The sequence below is a fragment of the Macrosteles quadrilineatus genome, unplaced genomic scaffold (genome assembly GCF_028750875.1).
Source record: "Macrosteles quadrilineatus isolate MER2022 unplaced genomic scaffold, UCM_ALF_1.0 Scaffold_2__2_contigs__length_208266976, whole genome shotgun sequence".
NCBI classification, from domain to species: domain Eukaryota; kingdom Metazoa; phylum Arthropoda; class Insecta; order Hemiptera; family Cicadellidae; genus Macrosteles; species Macrosteles quadrilineatus.
The window spans coordinates 35,699,002-35,724,682 of record NW_026542595.1 but is presented as its reverse complement, the minus strand read 5'-3'; the positions used below and the strand labels follow the sequence as shown (position 1 = coordinate 35,724,682).

General features: G+C 33.2%; 1 protein-coding gene across 1 annotated transcript; it reads left to right on the top strand.

The window, feature by feature from the left end:
* The first annotated feature begins 803 nt into the window (after positions 1–803).
* LOC128987287 (zwei Ig domain protein zig-8-like) lies at positions 804–23,330 on the top strand. The gene is made up of 7 exons (XM_054408053.1): positions 804–873; positions 12,189–12,298; positions 14,699–14,925; positions 18,610–18,823; positions 20,380–20,557; positions 21,212–21,348; positions 23,074–23,330. Exons 2-7 carry the CDS (start codon positions 12,238–12,240, stop codon positions 23,184–23,186), a joined length of 930 nt encoding a protein of 309 aa, XP_054264028.1. The 5' UTR covers positions 804–873; positions 12,189–12,237; the 3' UTR covers positions 23,187–23,330.
* The last annotated feature ends 2,351 nt before the right edge of the window (positions 23,331–25,681 follow it).

Genomic DNA, 25,681 nt, shown 5'->3' with positions numbered 1-25,681 from the left:
TCTCTATCGAAAGTGAGTCTGAACTACAAACTTCAGCTGGTTGTTGTGGGGTTAAATTTTATTCATTGCTTGTTTGATTTTTTGAACTTGGTACATTATTTTGAATCAACGATTGTCTTTTAAATCAAAAAGAAATCGCTTAGCTGTTATAGAGCGCGTAGTTATTTTTTTTTTCAATTTATTTAACTGTATGTTCATTTTAATTGTTTAAATATTTCATGAAAACCTAATGAAGAAACCTAGTAAGCCAGCAGTATGTAAAGTAAATAAGTGTTAAGTTTATCATAGTGTCGTTAAATGTATATAAAACTTGAACAAATATGTATAGTTGTCAAAATTAATTTGAACTAGAGTAGTATTTAAAAACAGGTAAAGCGAGGGGGTTTGATATTTGACAAAGTTTTGAAATATGACCTCCAAAATGGAGATTCAGTTCTACCAAACATTCTTGTTTACATAAGCTCATGGTTTATTCAGATGTCTAACACCTGGTAAAACGTTAATCCTCGAAAACAAGAAAGAAATAAAATATGCGTTGTTTTTGCAAATAAGGCAATTAAGTATTCGGACGGAATACCTCTGCTGGATATTTTAGTGAACAAAAGTGAATGGTGCAGGTGTTAAGTCTAATTATGCACATAATCCTTCATGACGCCCGGTCCCCAAAGAGCCGTTAACGGCAATGTGCGGCATTACCTAGACCCGAACACTTCCGGAGATAGTCGATTACAGACGAGAGCACTCGACAATTTCCGAGGTTAAGCGAACTCATCCAGGGAGTAACCGTTACCGTCAGTCTGTGAAGCGCTGCTAGTGTGCGGGGTGGCGTTTGTGTCTTGTGACATTTGCTGGCCACTTGGATAATTATTTTAGGTAACATCTAAACATGCATATAATCAATTTACAAAAATGATAAACTTATATTGTAATTACTGAGTCCTAGCTTTAGAATGCTTTACATGTAAAAGTTTAGAATTGAGATTATAAATTATTGAGAACAAAGTTAACTTAAATACGCTTGATTATCTAGCCAAGAGCGCTTGTATTATGTACAAACGTAGTTTTTCAACAAGTCAACAACATTGTAATTTCATCAAATACTCACTTTGAATAAATTATAAAAATCATATAAAAAAAACATTACTAGATATTAAATATACAAAGAAATTATGCATAATTACACAGATGTTAAAACTCCTAGTGAAATAGTCTTCTATAAAACTATACTATACACAAACACTATACTCTCCAAAAAAGATATTTTTCCTACTTACTAATGTACAAGAAATATAATTGATTTCTCCATTACCTTCATTACGAACCTTAAAAACATAGAAAATCGGCGTTCTTAATTAATGACAGGTTAAATATGTTTAGTGCGTTGAAGGGCGAAAATGTATGACAGCGTAAAGATCAATAGATAAATGGATCAATACATATAGAAACGTGTAATCAATAGAGAGAAACAAAACCTAAGCAGTTAATCAATTCTAAGAAACATTTTGATATAAATCAAAATAAATTAAATTAAATGTGATTTATTGATTAACAACATAAAGGTGACAAATCCCTAGCAGTTATGTTTTACAATATAAATTTAAACTGTGCTTAAAAGATAACTGATGAACATTTATATTAGTAACAATAGTGAACAAAACTGTTATGTTTATACCAAAGTATTGGAAAATAATGAACTATGCAATGTCAACTACCTGCCATAGAGGTATGAGCTTTGACGTAAAGGTTATAAAAAGAGTATAAATATTATCCCCTGTATTGGTGTTAATTTTCAGTTAATACGTGTGTTGCTGCCTAGTGGTTAGCGGTTTGGAGTTCGATGCGGGAGGTACGGGTTCAATTCCCGGCACATCTACTTAACATTTATTATCTCATGACCTCTCTGGTAAAATACCAAAGGCATAGAAAAAAAGGCAAAACCCCTTATCAAATATAAGTCAGCAATATGGCTAAAACATAACGGGGGATGGACAAATAACACTTCAAGACTCAATAGGGTCTAAGACCAGAAACGTCATTGCAATATGACTCATGAAAAGTAATTGTGTCATTTGTCGATTACAATATAATATTAAGCCTATCTATGACACATTTCAAAAAGTTTTATTGGATTGATACTAAAGTTTCATACTTATGCCAAATTATTTAAACTCGCCTATTTTATTCTAAAAGTCTATTTAAAAAATTTATTTAAACCGATTTATTCATATGGTATACGCAACTTTTACAATTAATGGAGTGGTTCACATTTTAGAAATCATATGCTAAAAAAAAGAAAAGAAACACATACAATTATAAAGCTTCGCTACCTTTTAACAAGAGTGGACGTATAACCTATAGTCTTTTTTCTTGTTTTATATAAAGTGAAACACTTAAGTTTGTCATAAAATGATTCAACGATGATTTTAGATTGATAAAATATGCAACAATCAAACCATTAGAACTATGTTAAAAAAATGGCTATGATATAAAAACACAAGAATAACTAAGATATGTGCAAAATTACCGTAAATTGCAAATATGTCGTTTCTAAAGAAATATACTTCAGTTATGGTATTTCTGTAAAACTATTCCTGGTAAAAAATATAATACCTTGTTTTAAGTTAATCGTCTTAATGTAAATGTTAGTTATTGTTCTGAAATTTATTGATAGTTGTAATAAAAGTCATTGTACAGATTACGCTACATTTATATTTGTTGTCAAATATTATATTTGATATAAACTGTAAACATAGGCTATATTTCACCGTAATCCTTTTGTATTAATCATTGGCAGACCATTAGTTGCATGTTTCATTAAAATAGCCACTCGGGATCCTATAGTAAATATTCGATCCATAAACTGTATTGCGATACCCTATTTGCAGCAAATGATCAAGTAAATTGTATTAGAAAAGTTAATACATCGTGTAACACATAAACCTATGTATAACTCAGATAGATTTTTTAACTTATCTCAATAACACATTTAATCCAAAGAACACATCTATATTATTCTGCCTGTAAATACAAATGTGTAAGATTTCTGAATTATGGACTGTTCAAAACCATTTTATGGGTTTCTATTTCATAATGAGTTTACAATATTATGGAGTTATAAACCATATTCGCGAAAAAAAAAACAACATTTGTTCTTATGTATCCATTTGAGTGCTTTGAATTTTTAAGATAGATTTCCTGATGGCTTGTTTAATATAAAGAGTAGCCTAAAGTCCAACTTGACCATGCTTTAAAGAGCCTTAAAAATAGAACGCAACGTGCTGAAGCTGTTTGAAGACTCAACACTACGTCCTTAAAAGCTCTAAATCCTTATCCTTTCATGGAACCGTTTGAGGAAATTTTCACAACTACTTTGGTGAAGATAACAAGATTATTGTAATACCTGTAGAATATGTTTAAATTGTATTTACCTACATCTTCTTTACAATATACATTTTTTAATTGGGTAAAAACAATCTGAACTTTGAAAGTCAGTAACTCTCGTAACAGTTTATTATATTGAATTTTAGCCTCCTGATCGCATTTAAACACTAAAGAATTGGTGCAAATACCTGCATTTATACGATCAAACGTGTCGCTTAATTGCAACCGGTTTCGACTTATATTGGAGTCATCGTCGGGACAGTACAGATTTCTTCTCGCTTCGTTCGAAGGTCGTCAATCCATAATAAATAAATACATAGAACTGCGTGTTCTATGTATTTATTTATTATAGATTGACCACGTACATGAACATAGAAACGAACATCTAGGGTTAAAACTAAGGGTAATACTGAAATGGCACGGTACACGTCGTGATCGGGCTGGAGTTATGTCTACATCTTACAATGAGCTAGAACTAGACCTTCATTCGTTTTCAAACTTAAATGTTTGTTTTATGTTCGTGTACGTGTGCGTGTTCTATGTATTTATTTATTAAGAATTGACTACCTTCGAATGAAGCGAGAAGACATCTGTGCTGGCCCGACGATGACTCCTATGTGAGTCAAAATTGGTTGCAATTTAGCATAAATGCAGGTATTTACACCAATTCTTTAGTAACAGTTTATAATTTCCTTATACATATGTTAAACTAGTGTGATTTCCTTACAATGGAAAATGGATTTGTAGGAGCTATCCAACATTAAAACAAAACTAATAGGTATACACAATTTATTTACTATTAAATCCAAGTAATGGACAAATTGGTAAATTCTTATATTTGCTCAATCATTTATCTAAAATAGATCCAAGATGTAATATTTTAGCAAGACATAAATGTATTTAAGGTTTCCATCTTGAGTAAATTTTTCTTTAAGCACCATTTGAAACAACCCCTAATAAGGTTTGAAATAACAACATAGAGAGGACAAATAAAATGGAATATAACAATCATAACTCGTGTAGTGTTAAGAGTATAGCAAATCTAAGTGCTATTGACTAGTGCTGACGTTCCTGGCTTTCTGTGATCGATTAAAATAGATTTTTTTCATCTTATCGGGATAATTGTGTAATGCTATTTTAATGCATAGCTTCCACACAAAATACTTATACATTTCAGTTTTAGTTTTAACTGTTAATAGCAATAGTCGATGGTTTTACATTAAGACATAATAATACTCTCTTTTTGATACTATCTTAATGATCATGGTTACCAATTTGAGTTCAATTAGTTAAAGCAATTCATACAAGTCATAATTGTAATCAAAATATGCTTACATCGATAAAAGTAGGTAAACTGTCAACCCTTTTTAGCTTTCATGTCACGTACACGTCACACACTTATATATTTAAGTGTTGTTTAGGTTTTGGCGTTTATGTAAGGATTCATGTTAATATTAAGCAATTTGTAAGGATTTTAGATTAAAATCAGTATTTACCACACAAAAATTCCCCGAAATATAATAAGTTTACCTAAATAATGAAGTTCGTGCCTTTGTGTTGAGTTGATTTTTTATCATAAAAAGGTGCCTAAATCAATATAAATAATAAAGACGTAATTAAAATAAACTAGTATATTGAGTCCATTTGGTATCCATGATAGAAGGGAAGATGCAGCTTTAATGACAATTTTGGATTTTAACATAACTAAAATATTGTGAAAAATTTAGGGGGGAAGTCTCATTTGTTGGGCCAAGTCATATTTTGGGGGCGGTTTACACTATCCTCACAAAGGCTGTACGTGGGATACCACTTTTGACTGTGATGTAGTATTGATAGAATCCTGGTCAGGGTAACTCCGCGGTTGCCAAAGGCAAGCTATCTGTATTATTTTCAAAACCTGGGACCAAGATCTTCGGTACTTTGTAAAACCTTTACAAACTATGTTTATATTTTGAGGTTATAATATTTGAATACGTCAAAATATATACACACTGGCACTCTTTCAGTAAATACCTAAGGACTCTCATTTATGATTAATGGACGTGAGCTTCATACCTATTTATAGGTTATCATTTGAAGCCAATGAAATTATGCGATAGTTGCAAAAGCTATTTGTCTCTAACACTCTCTGGAGTAAAGTGTTTTTTCTCCTTTAAAGTGTTTCAGACATTATTTTCACAAAGAGATTTTTGTTGGTTTTAAGGTACAGTGTATATAAGAACTTTAGGGTTTTATTAAGGAAAATATTGTATTGTACCATAGATAATAAAAATATACCCAAAAAGAATATTTAAAATATATTATGTAAGGGGTATTAGTACAATTATGAAAAATAAAGTGTAGTTCTTCTAGAAAGAGGTTGGTTTCTATTTAAAGCTTCCATCCCAATAAAACAAACATGTGTAAAACGTGCGTATTTTGATTGTCGTCTGGTAGAGTGATGTTCTCTGATTTGTAATTTCTAATTTAGGTATTTTTCACATTTTACAATCTTTTCCTCGTTTATAACCTATCTTATAAATAAAAACGTTGGATGTTTTTTTATTGGCAGATTTTAAACCAACCACATGAGAGAATTTCAAGATTAACCTATTGAAAGAAAGATGATTTTGAGAGGAAGGTAAAGTCGAAGCCATAATTTTTACTTTGGGTGTCTGTTTTTGAGAAATTGAATTTTAATTTAGAAAAGTATAGCAACCATTTTAAGCTTGTTTCAGTGTGATATGATTACTTTTAATATCACTAGTATCATTTGTGTAAAATGTCACTGAAATGTAAACGATTTAAGTTGCTTACAAAATATTTATCGTTGTTATATTTTTATGACCATATTAAATAGTTTGTTTACTCTCCGTTTAAAATGTCATATGACAATTAACCTCTATATGAGTTAGTATATGTGTACTGTGTAGTAATCTTTTCAACTGCATCTCTCATTCTGACTTACTCGTCTAGGTGGCTGAGTGGTTATAGTGGTTGTCTTTAAATGTAAAGGCTGCTGGGTCAATTCCAAGCGATAGCTTTACCAGGTCCACGTGTTAATTTTCATTAGGCTAACAATGACAATACCTACCAAAAGTTCGATGTTTGATAGTGACAAGTAACAGTTATGAGTTATGAGGATTTGGACCATCCCCCTTAAAAAAACTTGAAGAAATGCCGATACTTGAAAAAAAACTGAATATGCTGTTCTGAATCAAGAACCGTTTCAAACGAATAGGCTTACTTGATTCCCATGCGTAGGACGGGCCACAGGCCAGTTTTAGTGTATTGTAAAGTAGCAAATTGCGATAAATAAACAATATAAACTAATAGCTAAATATGTGAGTGGAGAAGACACACATCTAACAATCAGAAGGTCAATGGTTACTTCGGTACTGATAATAATCAGTAAAAAACTTGTTCCTGCTACTAAAGCAGTGCTACCCAGCTTTGTTATCTCTCTCCACTGTACCCGACAATGACTGTGTATACCTACTGTATGTGGTTTACCTTGTACGTAAAATCAACATAAATTACGCAAACAATGAGAGTCACAGGGTTAATAGCGTAGTTAAGACATTTGTCCTTTTACTGAATCATCCAGTGTGCTCATAGTGGGTTTTATTAAAATTACCGCAATTGAATTTGTCAGATTTTTTTCTTTCTATCTTAAGATATAATATGATGAAACATAAATTTACTGTTTCCTGGTAAAAATTAAGACACTAAACTCCTTAAAACCCATATAATTAATTTATAGTTAATAGGACAATCAATAATAATGCTTTAAGTAGTGCATTAATAACTTTTACCTTAATAATTCATTTTTGATAACAATCAAAATCTTATTGGCTACGCACAGTTTTGTAAAAACTGCTTCAATTTTGATTCATAACTAATTTTAAAATCTATTTATGACGTCGCATGAATCCTCCAAAATTAAATACGATACTTATAATAGTAAAATTGGATTTTTTCTCCATCGTAAATTATGAATCCTGGATAGTTAAATGCACGCATTACCCGTCAATTCAAACTTGAATAGCTTCTTAGCGCCTAGTAAAAGACCTCCATGGAGTTTCAAAGGCAAGGAACAGTTTTCTAACTCTTTGAAGGAAGTTGAAAAGTTCACCCATAATGGTATGTCCTCGAGGCATTCCGTTAATGCGTCTCCTTTATATACAAGAATATGGACTTTACTGACTTGTATATGCGATAAGGATTAGTTTTTTTTTTCATACAGTCTTTTTGATGCATATACTTCAAAAACTCTCAAGCCAAATACTAATGCTTATAGTTTAAAGTAATTAAGTATATAGTGATAAGGTATAAGGGATCTAATCTATATTAACATTGCGAAAAGTGTATACACCAATAAATTTCATCGAGTTTCACAAACTTGTGCTTCATTATATTTTAAGTTTTTTACAGTTGTTCACAGGTACCAATCATGTAACAAATATCTATCCACTTTAAACTACAATAAGCACATTTTAAGTTCATATAAGCCTACTGTGCTACATATTACGTAATTAAATTGAGAGTTTCGTGACTTTATATATTACAGCCAGATCCAGGGTTCGTTCTTAAATTTCAACTGATTGGAGAAAATAATAAATTAAATGATGTTTTTGGGCACAACTAAACTTTCCCATTAATTTGTATTGATTTTATTTCCTATAATAAGTAAGAAAAAATTTAAATTGTAGGAATTGACGCCTAAACGTCAATAGAAGTAAGTGTTGATAGTTTGAGGTATATGCAAACCACTTACATTAGATACGCAAAATCCTGCAGTAAATTTCGAAGAATGTGTTGAAACACGAAATGAATTTAATAAATAAAATATTTATAGTTGTTCTTAAATTAATTACACACTAGTGTACCTTTTGCTTGAATTCGAGCAATTGCGAAGTATTACATGCGTTATTTTAAAACAAATAACAATCATAATTTCAGATGACTTTTTAAGAGTCGACTAAAAGGTTATGGAAATACTCACGATGTACATAACAATTCGATATAATTAACATTTCTTGGAAATATATTATTATTTTTAAAAAGCTGGTCTTTGGTTTTTCTGCTTTCTAAAAATTTTGCCCACTCATAGCCGCATTAGGTTGCCTATATCGTATTATAAATATAAACAAAAAACACTATTTATATTTCTTCTCTTTAGTGGTGTTCTACGACTTTCTTATGTTTCCATAGTTCGCAAATAGGCTCTTTTAATGATTGCTCAAGAAATATAGAACAGTGTTAATTCAGTTTTCTTTTTAGTAGATCAAATTGTCCGGGCTTTCTCGTTTTTCCCATTGTAATATTTATGCCAACCCAAATTCAAATAGTAAAAAACCATTTCAACCAAGTCAGTAAATGTTTGTAGCATACAGTTTCCACTGCAACTAAAATTTAACAGCAATTAACTTATCCAGCTGATCATAATGTAAACAAATATGTTCTTTATAAGAATAAATGGGAACTTTAAAAGCCTATGAGGCAGAGCGCAAGGGGCTTATTTAAAAAAATATGAGGCCAGTTTGCAAATCTACACACTTAGGCATGTAATATGTGGGGTTAAATCTTAAAACAAAAAAGAATAATTGTTTACAAAGATTCATGTAGCGTATTAATAATATAGTTTAATCAACTAAACAATAAAAAGTAAATACAAGTTGGTGTATTTACTTTTTATGACTAAGGTATGACCAATGAATAACTTGATACAAGTGTATCAGGTTATTCCTTTGTAACCCAGCGTTAGTAATGGTCAAGTACTATAAGATAGCATTGTCTTTTGAATTAAAAATAGTTGAAAATACAAAAATATTGGGTAACACTTTACAATTCATGGCAATATATATGCAAAGAATAAAATTAGCTGCATTTAGAATTTAGAATTATTTTTTAGATAAGATTAGGCCTTAATGTTAGTCGGGAATGTAAGCTACCAGCATGCCAAATTTCAGCACAATCCATCCAATAACCAAACAAATAATCAAACAAACACACAAAAGCTTACATTTATAATATTAGTAAGGTAAATAAACTGTTGTAGTTTGCCTGTATATGAATATATTGTATTTTAATCAAATATGGTAATTTTGTTTATTTGATAATATACTGTAAATAGTTCAACACAAATACCTCTCATTACCTCCTGTAGTAGCAAACCTAAGTACTCGTTAAATATAACGTTATTTATATACGAAATAAATCTGATAATTAAGAAGATAATTTAGTGGAAATCTAGCTAGGTAAATGGCAATTCGCTTTGTCTACAGTTTCGCTGAGGCGAGGGAATATTTATTTTACTCTTCGGTAGTTTAGTGAGCCAAAGAATAATCTAAACTGATACCACATAAAACCATTCATAGATGCAATTATTATCAATTAAACATAAGTGAGTAAGGAAATTCGTACTACAAAAAAGTACGGTATTACACTACACATACGCCAAGCAAAAATTCCGTGTATACCTCAAAGTAATTTTACTTTTTCTGTTTCAACCCCACGTAAAGATTAACTTCCATTTAAAGGTGCTTTGACGAAAATAATTCCAAATTAAATTAGTTATAATGCAATTTAGCATCTAAATCCATTATACCATTGGGAGGAAAGCCTATGTCTGTACACCAGTCTGTAGAAACTTTGGATTTTCTATCTCGTTACACCAAGTTAAAAAAGCATGTGTAAAGAATGTGTGCTATTGGATACTATGAATGCTTGGAATCCTAACAAGAGTCATACAAAGGAAAGTTTGCATTCAAAGTTAACCTGTTGCTGCGAAATACTATATGATATCCTTGACTACTGATAGCAGTAGACATTCCATCTCCAAGTTAAAATTATCATCAGTTGAGTTTCAAGTATTAAGCCACCGACAGAGTAAGTTTCTAATTTATTTCAAATACGACAACTGTTTAGCAAAGTCATGTCAATTTAACTATCTCAAGTCTTGTCTTAGCAAAGTATTGTCGGTATATCAGTAAAAACTAAGGTAGAAAATTAATTTTATAGTTTAGCACTTTATGTGAGTGGTACAACCTCATATGTGGCTCCTCATAAATGTCAAACTATCCCACATCCTTTTTTTCCAATAGGTGGCCGACTAATGGTGCATATAAATGAGTTATCTACTCCAATATCCAAATACCAATGATGATAACCAAAGTCTTTAATATTTCATTTAATTTTTATCCTGCGACGTTAGTAACGAAAGTTTGACATGTTTTTGTGTAGTATTCCTGGTTTTAAAACAATCATCAACATAAGTTTACCTTATGGTTGATAATATCCTAGAGGGATGTAGTCTATTGAACCATATGTACGTTTCAAAAATTTTGAGGCATCACCAAGAAAGATCCTTTCATTTACATACTATTTTACCTAAATATTACACTATTTACAATCGTTCGCAATAGGCCTACTTACTGCGTTAAATAGGGGAAATTGAGTGGTCGGTAACTAGTTCTTTTTCTTATATGAAACCATTTGTGGCCTATGAACCGCTTGAAGAGTATACTACACATACTTTATCAACTACGGACGTACGTAGTACCATTGACTATTGGATACAGAATACAGTTGTTGTATTAATAGTCAAAGGTAGTACGTGGTGATATTTTACCACTATTTAATACTATAGTTCGGCCGCTTAGAAAACGACCTGCGCGCTAATGCTAAACCAATGCTGGAGGAGGTCGTTTTCTAAACGGCCGACCTATAGTTGATAGTTCACTGACAAATGACCCTGGGTTTCGTAACTGACCTTGCTTTTAATTGTACCTGTAACCTTTAAGTTCAATGCAAACACCCTAACCACCCGGTTACCCAGACAAGCATGTCACAGCATATATTGAGACGATATTATGAAAGCATCACATCTAGAATAAAGTGTTAATGTGACATGGAAAAACAACGAGTTATATTCACTGAATGTCCTTGACGGATTGTTATTTGTACGAAGAATGTTCTGTGTTTAAAACAAAACAAACGATCTCCATATTCTTTAACTGGTGTCAATGCATGAACTATATTAACATTTATTCATATTTTTACTATTATTATGTATTTTTCATATTTTATAACAGCCAATTTGTTCTAATTTACTGTCATGTGTTTTTTTTTTTTACTTTTTATTTGTGACAAAAAATAAAGATTAGACGCCTGTTTTACCTTTAGTTTAGATTTTCAACATTGAACCCATGCTGCTGGAAAGGTCACACTGTACATCATTGTTTTATTACCTTTAGGTGACGATATACAGATTTTATTGTAAGGAAAATATTTTCGTTTTACGCTAGGGTAGATGTAAGAGGATAAGTATTGCCTCCTAACTTATGCCTGTAAGATCCTGACATATAAACAACCTAAAATTTATCAGTTTGTGGAAAAAATAATTGGACCGTTTACTATAGTTATGTTGTATTTAAGCACATAATTGCCCCAGAGAACTAGGAGGCAGTTGTTTAGATGGGGTTCTCTACCTAATTATCTAGCTGCTTTGATTAACCGAGTCCATAACCCTATTGGGCAATCTACGTTTATCACTGATCTACTATGTACTGCTTTTGGCACAGAACAAAGATGGATTATTTGTATGCCATAAATAGAATATTGTTTACGATAATAGCTTTTCCTTTAGAATCTCAATACAAAATCACAAATAATCACTAATAGACAAAACTGCATCCGGGGAAAATCTGTGATTTCATACAATTATTCTTCTCAAACAGTGGGTTAATAATTCTAAGTATTTATGCAAAATATTTATGAGGAATTCCGTTTTAATGGAATGTTAACAATCATGATATTTTTTCCAGACAGTCAAGTATAGCTTGAGCAGTCCAGCTTGACAATGACGACGTAGCTATGTTTCTGTGGATGTTGGTGATAAGCTTATGGCTTCACATTGACACAGCAGCGAAATCAGGTAAGCGGTGCTGTTATATAGACAAACGAAAAACACACACCCAACTTACTAAAAAAAATAGCTTTTATTATTTGAAAATGGACTAGTTAAATATAAGCATTTTTATAAGTATTGCAAAAAATATTATTTGTTATATTTTATATTTATTATAAATCACAAAACAGATTTTTAAATTCACTCACTCATAGTTCGATTTTTAAGAGCATTCGTCCCATTATCAATTTAATTGTAAAACATTACACTGGATGATGCTAAAAAGTTAACCTAGAATGTTGAATAATATAACCCTAATAAAATTAAAACCATCATTAAAGTATCCATAGTAACACAAATCACTTCCTAAAGAATAATTACATTACAAGCTTGTGAAATACTTTATTACCTAATCTTCATCAATAGTGAAACCATGAGTCGTATTCGTCCGGTGGTGGTAGGTGTAGGTGTGGGGTTGGTTGCAGGTTGGGTGTTGGATCGGCTGACAAGGGGGCCGCCTCCTTCTGGAGGTTCGCTTCCTCGGCTGCCTTGTTCTTCGTCCTCCTCCAGCCATCCTCCCTCCTCACCTCCAGCATCCGGGCGGTGCGGCTGGTGGTAGGGGACAGAGGTTAAAGAGAAGATACGTGCTGCTTGGATAGTAAGAAAACTTAATCAAAATTAAAGAAAAGCGGCACCAAACGAGAAGTTTCGCCCTTGATGAGTTTAACCCCAAAGACGAAAGGATATCATATTAGGAGGAAAGAGAACCACTACCCCAAACAAAGAACGAGATCCACTACCCCAAAGAACGAGAACCACTATCCCAAAGAACGAGAACCACTACCCCAAACCAAGAACGATAACCACTACCCCAAAGAACGAGAACCACTACCCCAAACAAAGAACGAGAACCACTAATCTAAAGAACGAGAAACACTATCTAAAGAAGGACAATCACCTCTGAAGAAAATGAACTCCACCTAATTCCTATAGAAGGACAATGACTCCTAAAGCATAGATAATAAGCTATAAGGAAAACAATGTCTGAAGAAAGATAATTTACCTTTAGAAGGGGGAGTCATGAAGAACAGGAATTGGCAACAACTAAGGAGAAGAATGAGAACCCTATAAGGAGCAATTCCTCCCGATTAGGTCCATGGGAACTGGGTTATTGAAGGATTACATTTGATAATACATATTAGTAATAAACGACCTTGATATCTTATTCTTTGGATTATTTATGATTATAGTAGAAGTAAGGAATAGTTCAGAAGGGATTAATAAAAATAGATGTAAGATGAATTATCTACAAATACCCCCAATATAGTAGTCATCCTAAGCCAAACATTGTTCTATAAGGGCAAACGTAGTGCAGCGTAAACCTCCCTTGTAGGAATTCAGGAACTAGTTCCTTAGTTTCATCAGCGATGATAAAACTATTTTCGGTATCTCAGTTTGTATACCGTGACATAGACTAGTTTGCACTATAAGAACACGGACATCGTAATCCGGTAGTTATAACAGTCAGTACGGTAATGCCTTTTATTTATGAATATTGCTGAATTGAAGAGCTGTATTTGGCTGTGCACTGATAAGAGAAACGATTCTTCATTCAATGTTGGTTGAAGATAATGCATGGGAAATTGACACAAGTCCCTAGGCCACTAATTTGATTTTCAATTACATACAATTATTAACTGGTGGAACGTGATTGGTATCTTTGACTATAATAACAGATCTGAGAAGTTGATATACAACTGCCATTTTAGGTTGTAGGCTATTATACGGTTAAACTAATAACGTACACAAGTTGATTTATCAACAGAATATCTTTCTAATGTAGCTTTACAATATCATATTATAAATGTAAATTATTCGCATAACCTCTTTTATCTTTATATAAACAACTGTTGTATCAAATACCAACAAATTAAATAGATGTTACGTTTTGTGTTATATTCCTTAAATTAAAACTTTACTTAATTCTAGTATATGCATAAAGTTTCTACTTCAGTAAGTGAGGTAAATGCATATATATTAAAAAAATAAAACAATCAATAGGTAGTATAACCTTCATTTCAAAGTTTCGCAATTTAAAGAAAATATTGAGATAAATGAAATATAAATAGACTAGGATGCTACAGCAAATAATAGCAAAGCAATATTTACCATACATTCTTTAAACACTCTTTCACTTAGTTTATTTTTAAACTCACTTTATCAATATCAGTTTCTTTGACTATTGAAGCGTTTACAGTTTCTATTCCCTTCAATGCTTTTGCAAAACAAAGATTTTATAATAATCAATTAAACGTTTTTTTATATATATTAACAAACGAAAAAAATTCTCAAAGGCTGTATTCACGTACAATGTTTAAGACGGATCTTTTCACGGATAAGTAACATAAGTGTTTGTATCTTATATAGATAAAGACATAGAGGAGGTTACAGTCAACCAGCTGCATGTGGTTTGGCACCAGACAACTTCCGGTTTGCAAGATGACGTACATTCCACACCTTCCGCTGATGACGTCACCACGACACCTCTCATGCCTTTCTTCGAAGACTCTGGCACATTCGTAAACGTCACAGTACAGTTTGGTGCCAACGCTCTTCTACATTGTCGAGTGCACGAGCTCACGGACAAAACTACGGTTAGTTAACTTAGTTCACTCCAATACTGTTAAAAGAGTAAGCAAGTAACTTAAGTGGTAATGAGTAGCAAATTATCTTGATACTTATTGCTAAACTGACATTTAATACTCGAAGAAAAAACACGTTTATGCTAGGGAATTTATGGAAATGTTGTACTCTGTGAAATGAAAGAAACCAGACCCAAATTATTTATAGTGAAATGTAGTGTTAAGTCTAAGGTACGCCTACTCAGCCCACTAATAACATCATAACCTTATAAGCAATTAAGTGACAAAAATATATACGATGGCGTCTATATGTCCACTAGCATGAAACGGCTGACCTTAAAATATTTAAAAAGCAACGTTAGTGAATGGACAGTTTTAGTTAAATATCCACTCAAACTTACAGGAACGTTTAACATGATGTTTGTTTGATCCCATAGACAATTTGTGTACACAAAACCATACTAGTTGTTATGTATTTGATGTAATAATCATATGTAATAACGAGTTTATAAGTGAACGGTATTAATATTGATGTTTGTTACCTTCTGTACGTTTGTGTATTTGCCTTCACTAGGCCTACTCCTCTTCATGATAGTTCCTTTAAAAATTGATTTACCAGGGCTCCCTTTTTGAATGTTTTCCAGTTTCCTCTTCTAACTGTATTTCATAGTGGCAATTGTATTAAATATATCTTGCTAGACTCGACTGCACTTTAGAATAAGTTTGCACTGTAAAGTGATACTTGCTGACATCAGCATGGTTTTAGTAAAAGTAAAAAGGGGATTGCTCTGTATTTTTTGGCTGATTTAAGACTGCCTGCATTTACAGGAACAGAACTGGCGACTTAAAAAATGAAATTTTCTTGCATATACCAACTTGGCATTGTATGAAATAAAATTAGTTTTTCTTCCTTCCTTACTAATAATTAGCATTTTTACAATATCTTTTATAATTTTAAATAACATAAATAATAAAGTAATAATTACATGACACTAATACATCCCATTTTGATTCTGTGAAAAGTCAAAAGAATGTACATAGCTTAAAACTGGATCCAGCTGTCATTGGGATTTTAATAGATGGCCTTGGCTACTGAAGCTATATTATCGATTCAACACACGTTTACGCACCTTCCCTTTAAAAACCCTACTCTGATGTGTCGATATCATACTAAGCTAATCAAACCAGCATTACGAAAAGTGTATTTTGCACTTTAAAGAAATGTTTGCTTGCAATTCTTGCAAGCATGCATGTTTTTGTCAATAACACGAATCAAACTTTTTTGAATTCATTTATTAATAAATCTAAACATAAACCTCATGCTTTTAAGTCTAACTGTCATACCTAATATAGAATTATGTTTGATCTATAATTCGGTAAGCTTTTACTTACTGTTACTAATAAAATCTGTTCTATGATTTTAGGAACCATACGAATGCGAATATTATTTAAGGAAACGCTAAATTAATACATGATATGTAAGATGTTGGCAGCAAATTCACACTCGCGTAAAGATTATTCCTCTGCCTTAAGCGGGTCAGACAGAAAGATGTTAGAACCAACGACTTGGAAATTTTCCAAACTCGTTCTTGCCGCATCTTACATATCGCTTATGCTTTTCTTCCCATAACAACTTGTCGGTTACTATGCTAAGTACGTACTTACACGGACGGTAAAACGAGAACTTATTGTGTTAGATAAAATTCAACAATCAATAATACACCTATAAAATATAACTCGTATTTAATGATGATGAAAATAAAGAAGTTTGGCAAGGAGATGTTTATCCTTGTATGAAATTAAACGTTTTATACAAGGTCAATAATTATGGAGAACGTCCCTTAACTAAACAATCGTTTTCAGACCAATTTTTATTTCCAAGATGGTATTTATTTCAATTTTGAAAAGACCTAACATAAAATCTGAGGGTTCAATGGAAATCGCAGATTGGTGGCTATTTCAAGTCATATATAGCGTTAAAAAAATTACCAATTTATAAAAGAAATGTTAAGTAAACGTTTGTTTAGAATTTTAATTCCTCCACCAAAGTTCCACAAAGTTCAAGAGGTATGGATTTAAAGTAGTTGAAACATCACATTTTACAACTAGACACCGTGATAATTCGACTATGTGTTATATTTTGGTCTATTAGAAAATTTTGAATATTTTGGTCTATTTGGTGTCGTTTGATAGAGAATTAAAACCGCTAGAATATAAACAAGAGTCGAGAATGTTCATGAAAATTATTGTTAAATATCCTGCTTATGGTTGATACATAATTAAGGTACGTAAATTATACTATTATGGTATAGATCTACAAAATAGACCTATTAATAATATTGCAAATTTGTTGTGTTTTTTTTATATATTTAAGGCCTAATTTCCGATAACATACAGATTATAATAATTCTCAAACATCATGATATTTTCAAGTGTTATTATTTATTTGCTATAAGTTATCTTTCAAAAGTTAACAAGTATTGAATTATTCGTTATGGCTCGGAGACGAACCGTAATAAAATACACAATTGACGAACGGGTTCCCTTGCATCCTATAATTCTGTCAAGAATAAGTATAATAGATTTTGACTAGAGCTAACCCCGTGCTCGAAAACTTTACTAAAAGTATGTATTGTGCAAACTTATCTATTTTCACCCCACACTATAAATAAAACAAGTGATTGGAATTTCTTCAATTTGTTTTGATTTTCTGTTTATATTTTGTTGCTATTTCATCAACAACATGGCAACCCAAAAGGCCACTTATTTTATGTTTTAACATTTTAAATTCATTTTTGCGCTTATTTTTGAGCCTATTTCAATTCATAAAAGGATTCTGCACATTTACAGGAAAATGTCTTTCAATTGGTACCAACCGCGTGCAATTAGGTCCAGTAGTATGGTCAGGCTAGCTGTCATAAGTTTTCAAAAGTTTTTTAGCATATAAGATTTGGTACTTACCCCCGAAAGTCTAAATATATAGTTTTTTTAAGTTGTCAAAGAAATGCAACCAAGAAAACCCCATCTAGTTCTAAGATCATAAGAAATATTATAGATCCAGTATGATTTTGGTTAATGTTTTGGGAATGTTCAGTTATAAACAGTATAAACAGACTGGGATGGGTGGCGTATCCTGTAATCCAGCTACTAGGAGGTCACGAATCGTGGATATTTATAGGCATGCACTGTGGATGCGATACTCCCTGGTGTAGATTAACGTCCGCACGAGTTAGTACTACGACCATCCGCAGTACTATCCTGATAATTAGACCAATTCGTATATACCAAGGGATCAATGTGGTTCGGATTCCACTATAAACTGTAGGTCCCTCAGTTGCCATTATCATGCTGTATGGGCTATTAATTGACAGCTGTGTCTAAGAAATGTCGGCCAGTCACCAACAAGACTACAAAATCGCGCCACTCATCTCCATTCGTTCTTAGCTTAAAATAGCTAATTTGTATGGTCACCATCACAAGTAAATTTTCAGCACAACATACCACAGCTGAAAGCGCACGGTCGTCCCATAAACGTGCGTGTTACCTCTGTAAATTACTTATCTGTGTATATACATACTGAAATAAACGGTTGGCGGCTAGGGTAGAAGTGTAGAAGTTGGGTGAATACTTGTTTAATTGAACAGTATTAACAATATGTTTCATATTTGTAAATACAATACCCTTGATGCTCGGCAGGTGTCGTGGCTGCGCCGCGAGGAGGGTCAGCTTCACTTGTTGTCCGTTGGCTTGGACATATACGCCGGTAATACCCGGTACACAGCGGCCCTGCTTCACCCCAACGACTGGACACTCTCAGTCAGGGGTGCCGAGGAGTCAGACGAGGGTTGGTACGAGTGTCAGGTCTCCTCACATCCACCGCTGGTACACACGCTGTACCTACGTGTCATAGGTAAGACACTCATTGTGATACGAAACATAGCATAATAGTTGCAAACAATTGTGATCACCGTCCTGACACTCTCAGTCAGGGGTGCCGAGGAGTCAGATGAGGGTTGGTACGAGTGTCAGGTCTCCTCACATCCACCACTGGTACACACGCTGTACCTACGTGTCATAGGTAAGACACTCATTGTGATACGAAACATAGCATAATAGTTGCAAACAATTGTGATCACCGTCCTGACACTCTCAGTCAGGGGTGCCGAGGAGTCAGATGAGGGTTGGTACGAGTGTCAGGTCTCCTCACATCCACCGCTGGTACACACGCTGTACCTACGTGTCATAGGTAAGACACTCATTGTGATACGAAACATAGCATAATAGTTGCAAACAATTGTGATCACCGTCCTGACACTCTCAGTCAGGGGTGCCGAGGAGTCAGATGAGGGTTGGTACGAGTGTCAGGTCTCCTCACATCCACCACTGGTACACACGCTGTACCTACGTGTCATAGGTAAGACACTCATTGTGATACGAAACATAGCATAATAGTTGCAAACAATTGTGATCACCGTCCTGACACTCTCAGTCAGGGGTGCCGAGGAGTCAGATGAGGGTTGGTACGAGTGTCAGGTCTCCTCACATCCACCACTGGTACACACGCTGTACCTACGTGTCATAGGTAAGCCACTCATTGTGATACGAAACATAGCATAATAGTTGCAAACAATTGTGATCACCGTCCTGACACTCTCAGTCAGAGGTGCCGAGGAGTCAGATGAGGGTTGGTACGAGTGTCAGGTCTCCTCACATCCACCACTGGTACACACGCTGTACCTACGTGTCATAGGTAAGCCACTCATTGTGATACGAAACATAGCATAATAGTTGCAAACAATTGTGATCACCGTCCTGACACTCTCAGTCAGGGGTGCCGAGGAGTCAGATGAGGGTTGGTACGAGTGTCAGGTCTCCTCACATCCACCACTGGTACACACGCTGTACCTACGTGTCATAGGTAAGCCACTCATTGTGATACGAAACATAGCATAATAGTTGCAAACAATTGTGATCACCGTCCTGACACTCTCAGTCAGAGGTGCCGAGGAGTCAGATGAGGGTTGGTACGAGTGTCAGGTCTCCTCACATCCACCACTGGTACACACGCTGTACCTACGTGTCATAGGTAAGCCACTCATTGTGATACGAAACATAGCATAATAGTTGCAAACAATTGTGATCACCGTCCTGACACTCTCAGTCAGAGGTGCCGAGGAGTCAGATGAGGGTTGGTACGAGTGTCAGGTCTCCTCACATCCACCGCTGGTACACACGCTGTACCTACGTGTCATAGGTAAGCCACTCATTGTGATAAAAAACATAACATGGTAGTTGCAAGTTAATCCCTACATAAAGAAGTACTAATAGGTTCAAACTGTACGGTACAAAGAGTTCAATAACTATAATATTGTGAGAAACGGAAAAGTCAAAGCGAATAAATGTTTTTGCATAATCCAATTTATGTATCATTGTAAATATTTCCCTCATTAAAATGGTCTTTGACAGTTCCAGAGCTTCAGATATGGGACGAGAGAGGGATCCCATTGAAGAACAAGTTCTACAACGCTGGCAGTACCATAGAGCTTAAGTGCTCGATATCGAAGGTGCCAAAACCTTCACACTTCATTTTATGGAAACACGGCAACAACATCCTCAACTATGATGTCACTAGGGGGGGAATCAGGTCAGTTTTAGATTACTGTATATTGATTTCCATGATGGAATAAAACTACATGCAACTTGACTAGCAGCTTTAACCCGGCATAAAGTACCTAGTCAATCAAACATTTATTTGAAACGAGGATTAGCTATTGTACCCGCTTTTATCCATATGTTATTTCAGTGAAAAGTATTATACCCATTAACAAACCGTGGTTATTGTTAGATTTTTTTCATTTTCACTGCGAAATATAATAGAGTTGAGGAAATGTACCATTTTTAAACGTATAATATTATAACAATTTTACTATAAACTAAACGCGTTCGATTGACTACTTATTTTCTGATTCTAATTACAAATGTTATCAAACGATTGTTTACTCACATGAGTGAGAACCCTTTAACTAATCCAGTGAATAAATTAACTAAGGTCTGAGTTTTATTGCACTGTAAGACGCTTAATACACTATTTGTATTATTTAACTCAAAACAATGTTATTGTATTAACTGAACAATTTATTTTACTATAGGCCTAATAATTTCAAATTACTCAAATTAATAAAGTTCTAGTGGCAGGAGGTATACTCATATATCCTATACTCTAATATTATATATTTATGTATTGAATATCGTTTCAGTAGGTGTAATTATATAATATGTATTTAAATTATTTTTGCAGTGTTAAGACGGACATAGTGAGTGATGGAGTCAATAGTCGTCTGTACATAGCTAACGTCGGACCACAAGACTCCGGCAACTACACTTGCCACCTAGCGGACGTAGCAGAAACTACAGTTTCAGTCCACGTGCTCAATGGTACATATTACAACCACTCATGAAGAGATAATTTAGCCGTAGGCAGTAAATAAAACAAACATATTACATTTAAGCTTAAACACCTAGAAAACAGTTAGTCGAGACTACAGTGACATATTATTCATTTGATGAACCAAAAACGTGTTTAATGTATTCTGTGTTCAGATACTAAAAAGTGTCAAATCCATGTCCTCGTATTTGCCATAACACATAGACCTAAATTTGAGCTTAAATATTATAAAATTATGTAAACACTATTTTTTTATAATTATCAAAGCATATTACCGAAATTTTTTTATAGTTGTTTGTGTAACTAGTGTACTATGTGGCACTTTGCTGCCCATGAGAGAAATGTTTACGCACGAGCCGCAGGCGAGTGTGGAAAGTTTCTCGAGTGCAGTAAAGGCAGTTTGCAATCGTGTAACACATTATATTTCCATACAGTCATTATATATAGCATAGAAATAATTAGTCTTTCAAACACTAAACAACGCGTTTTAGGTTAGGTTGTGAATTCTTGCAATTTTATCGTTTATATGACTGTATGTGCTCAAAATGATTAGGTCTGTTTAACATATGCACGTTTCTGTCAATATGCTGTAAGTTAAAGTGTTTGGAAAGTTTAATTAAAACTGTTAATAATCTAAAATAAATAAAGATTTTTACTTTAAAATACAAACTCCTGGGGGCATTGATATTTATAATTTTTACCCTTTGAACTTAAGCTAATGTTTGCACTAAAGCTTGACAGCTTAACGTTAAAAAATATTTAGATCCTATGTCAGATAATATAAAACCATCGGCTTATATTATAAAATAGGTTGAGAATTTTACACCGTTTGAGAGGGATACTATCTGAAAATGCTAAGCTAGAATTGGTCAAATCAACAGTCTTCCCTATTATTCACTATGCACTTCCATCGTTTGGTGAATGTCTTACTCTTGACTGTAGAGTTCTTCTTACGAGGTTGCAAAACCGAGCCCTGAGGTTTGTCTTCAATCTGAGGAAGTTTGATCATATATCTGCCTATCGCAAACAGGCTAAGGTACTCTCTTTGGAAAAACAATGTTTTCTACAAACTGTTTTAATTGTTCACAAGACGCTGTCTTCTAATTTGCCTCCCTATTTGAAAAGGAAACTTATGCCTCGAACATCAGTTAGGGAACGCTGTACTAGGCAGGACGGCTTGCTTGAAATGCCGAGAGTGCGGCGTGAGATAGGTAAAAAGGGGTTCTCATACTTTGGACCCCAGGCATACAACACCCTCCCAAGAAACATGAAAATCATGTCATGTAATTCATTTAAGGCCAATCTAAAGTTAGTTTAGTTCCACTGTTTGTAATTATTGTGTACTTGTAAACCTTTTGTGACTTTGAGTTGTCTTGAAAACCAGTGTATCTGAAGACCGCTTTAAATAAAGGCATTTTATTATTATTATTATTATTATATAAATCATAATTTTTAAGTAACAATCTAATTTCTTATCAAAACGAAACTATTTATTCTAGTTTCATGTAATTCTATATGGCATCCAATCTGATCTGATCATAAAGTAATCTGCATAAATACTAAGGATGATCAAACTGTCATAAAACATTATAATGGTCGTAGCACGGGGGTCCCAAAAGCAATCACTTTCTCAAACCATAAAAATACACAAATTATCACATTTTTAATAATTGAAACGTTGGTATGACGTAATAAAAAATTTCATTTGCTTGCAGGTGAGACGCCAGCAGCTATGCAACATGGCGGCACCAGCTGTTTGTTTCCCGCCAAGTTTCCACTCGTTGCGATCCTCTTCTTTCTGTTTTCCACAATTTTAAATTCCAGATGACGGTTCCTCTCCGATCCGATTTATTAAATATTGTTGTGTCTTTCGTTTATAATGTAACTGAGCTCACTTACCCAAGAAATATTGTTTAAAATGTTGTACTTTGTTTGATTGACATTTATGAAACGTTTATATACTGTATGATATAGTGCTTCATGATAATTTAATTTCAATAAAGTATTATAGTTTTTTATATCTAATTTTTTTCCATGTTTTGAGATCACATTTACTCTAGATAGTTCCTCAGATACTTCTAAACTCTGTGGTACCTAAGTTAAGTACTGTAACTTATCTAGAACAAATCGAATTTTTACAAAAATAAGTTTTGATGCATATATGGTAACTGCGGGTTTTGCAGTACGGTTTAGCTATATGGTGGCTGCGGGATGGTAACTGATATTTTAGTTGTATAATCAAATGTAGGAAAGCCCTTTCTTGTCTGAATGTTTAGAATCTGAATGTTGATTCGTGGTATCTATATAGGGTTATTATTGTAGATGTATGTAGCTATTACAGTGGTTTTAAGCCACTCCTACAATTATAATCCTGGCTTTTTATCACAATTACTGCAACAATTATCACAAATATCTGCTGACTGTCTGACCACATAATTAAGTTAATTTTGCGTTCTAAAAAACTTCGTGGACAAAAAACTAAATTATTTATGTAATTTGACCTTTGAGTTTATCAAGCATTGCATTACCAGAGATTGAACATGTTGGAAATAAATTACATTTCGCATTACTTTCGTAAAGCCAATTCCAATGTTTTCAAAATATCAAAGTGGATGACTATTACAATGACCTTAAGTTTCGCTTGTTCATACTAATTACATTTAATTACAGATACTAGCAGGGTTAATACCTCTTATATGACCTCCTAATAGGATAGTTATCCGTGTTGTTATAAAACAAACACCATTCAACATGATTTTTTTCTCTATGAACCTTACACGAGAAAAACATAATTCATTTACACACTTGGAAATGTGTAATCAACGATTTTCAAAAGTAACGTCATGGTTAAATTGATATCCAGGTGGAAGTAAATAGCCCAACAGCTTAGTGGGCGAGATTTTTGGCAAGTTCATAAATCTTCCTATTGATCTGGAACTCATTATTATTGGACAACATCCTCCAAGTTTGGCAGTATTCCAGAAACTTGTTAGTACTTTTGGGATTGAGTTCAACTATTTCTTTACATTCCCTTATAATTAAGTAATTTTAAATTACTTAATTAGATTAGATTAGATTACCAAACGAATTGAACGAAAACTGTTGAAACTAAAATAATTCATTAATTTAGAGAATTTTTTCATAAAATAACCGCATGCTTGTAATACATTTTGATTATAAAAGGTGATTTATTTTAAGGTAGGCAGTTTTCAGCATAATAACGTTCTACTCGAACGACGCGACGCCTGTGCTTTAATTATCTTATTAGTAGATTATTTTGATCGATTTAAAGGTTAGCCGTAACCGTGTATGTTAAAACGTTCTCAATAACTCATATATATTACGTAGCTGAAATCTGATTTTACATATATGTTTAACTGCAACGACCAGCTTAGCACATGTGATTTTTACTCACACCAACGACTAGAGTTCAAACAAAGATTTAATATAACCTTTCTTGTATAGATTATTTTGTATCGTTAGAGGAATAAAATATCACAAATCAATTAAAAGGTATCATAAAATACTAGACTATACATTGTCAAAATAAAAATTACTCTGATTGTAGACAGCTCTAGTTAAGCAGTATATCAACAACATGTTATTGTGTCGGGTGTTTTGATGAATACAAAATTCTTGGTCGTATATTGAAAATAGTTTAACAATTTGTAAAAAACTAGCAAATACACTTGAATGTTCATTATCTTGTTTAATGAATGAAGTCTGATTGTTGTGTCATCAATATTGTTAAGAACTTTTTTTTTATTCTCAACTTTGTAGAACTTTGCATATTTACAATGGAGTTTCCATAAATTTTCAAATTAATGTCATGCAAATATACATTTCTGTCAAATAAAAAAAAATTCTTTATTTTCAGTTTAGCACTAGTTATGATACATTGTTTTATAGTTTTTCGTTTTTCAAGTGACTACTTAAAATTGACACTAAAGACTTTTAGCCGCACGGTAAAAGGTAGTTGTTTAAACGAAGAAATAATGGCATCTCACAGCAAGAGTAGTTCTCATTAAATTAAAATGAAATATATATATATATTAGAAACAATTATTTAAAATGTGAAAATGGAATAGAAGGCTATAAACCCATGTATAAAAGATTATTTGCACGGTTATATTTAGCATAAAATCGAATTAAACCGTTATACTGGGGCTCAATGTATTCCACAAACAATAATTGAGTATTATAGAACGCTTCTATATGTGTACTTTGTCTGGTATTCCACAGCAGTCCAACGATCAGCGTAAATGAGTATTGCATTCCATTCCTGTACTTTACTAAAGAGCAATTCTAAAACTCTTTGTAAGG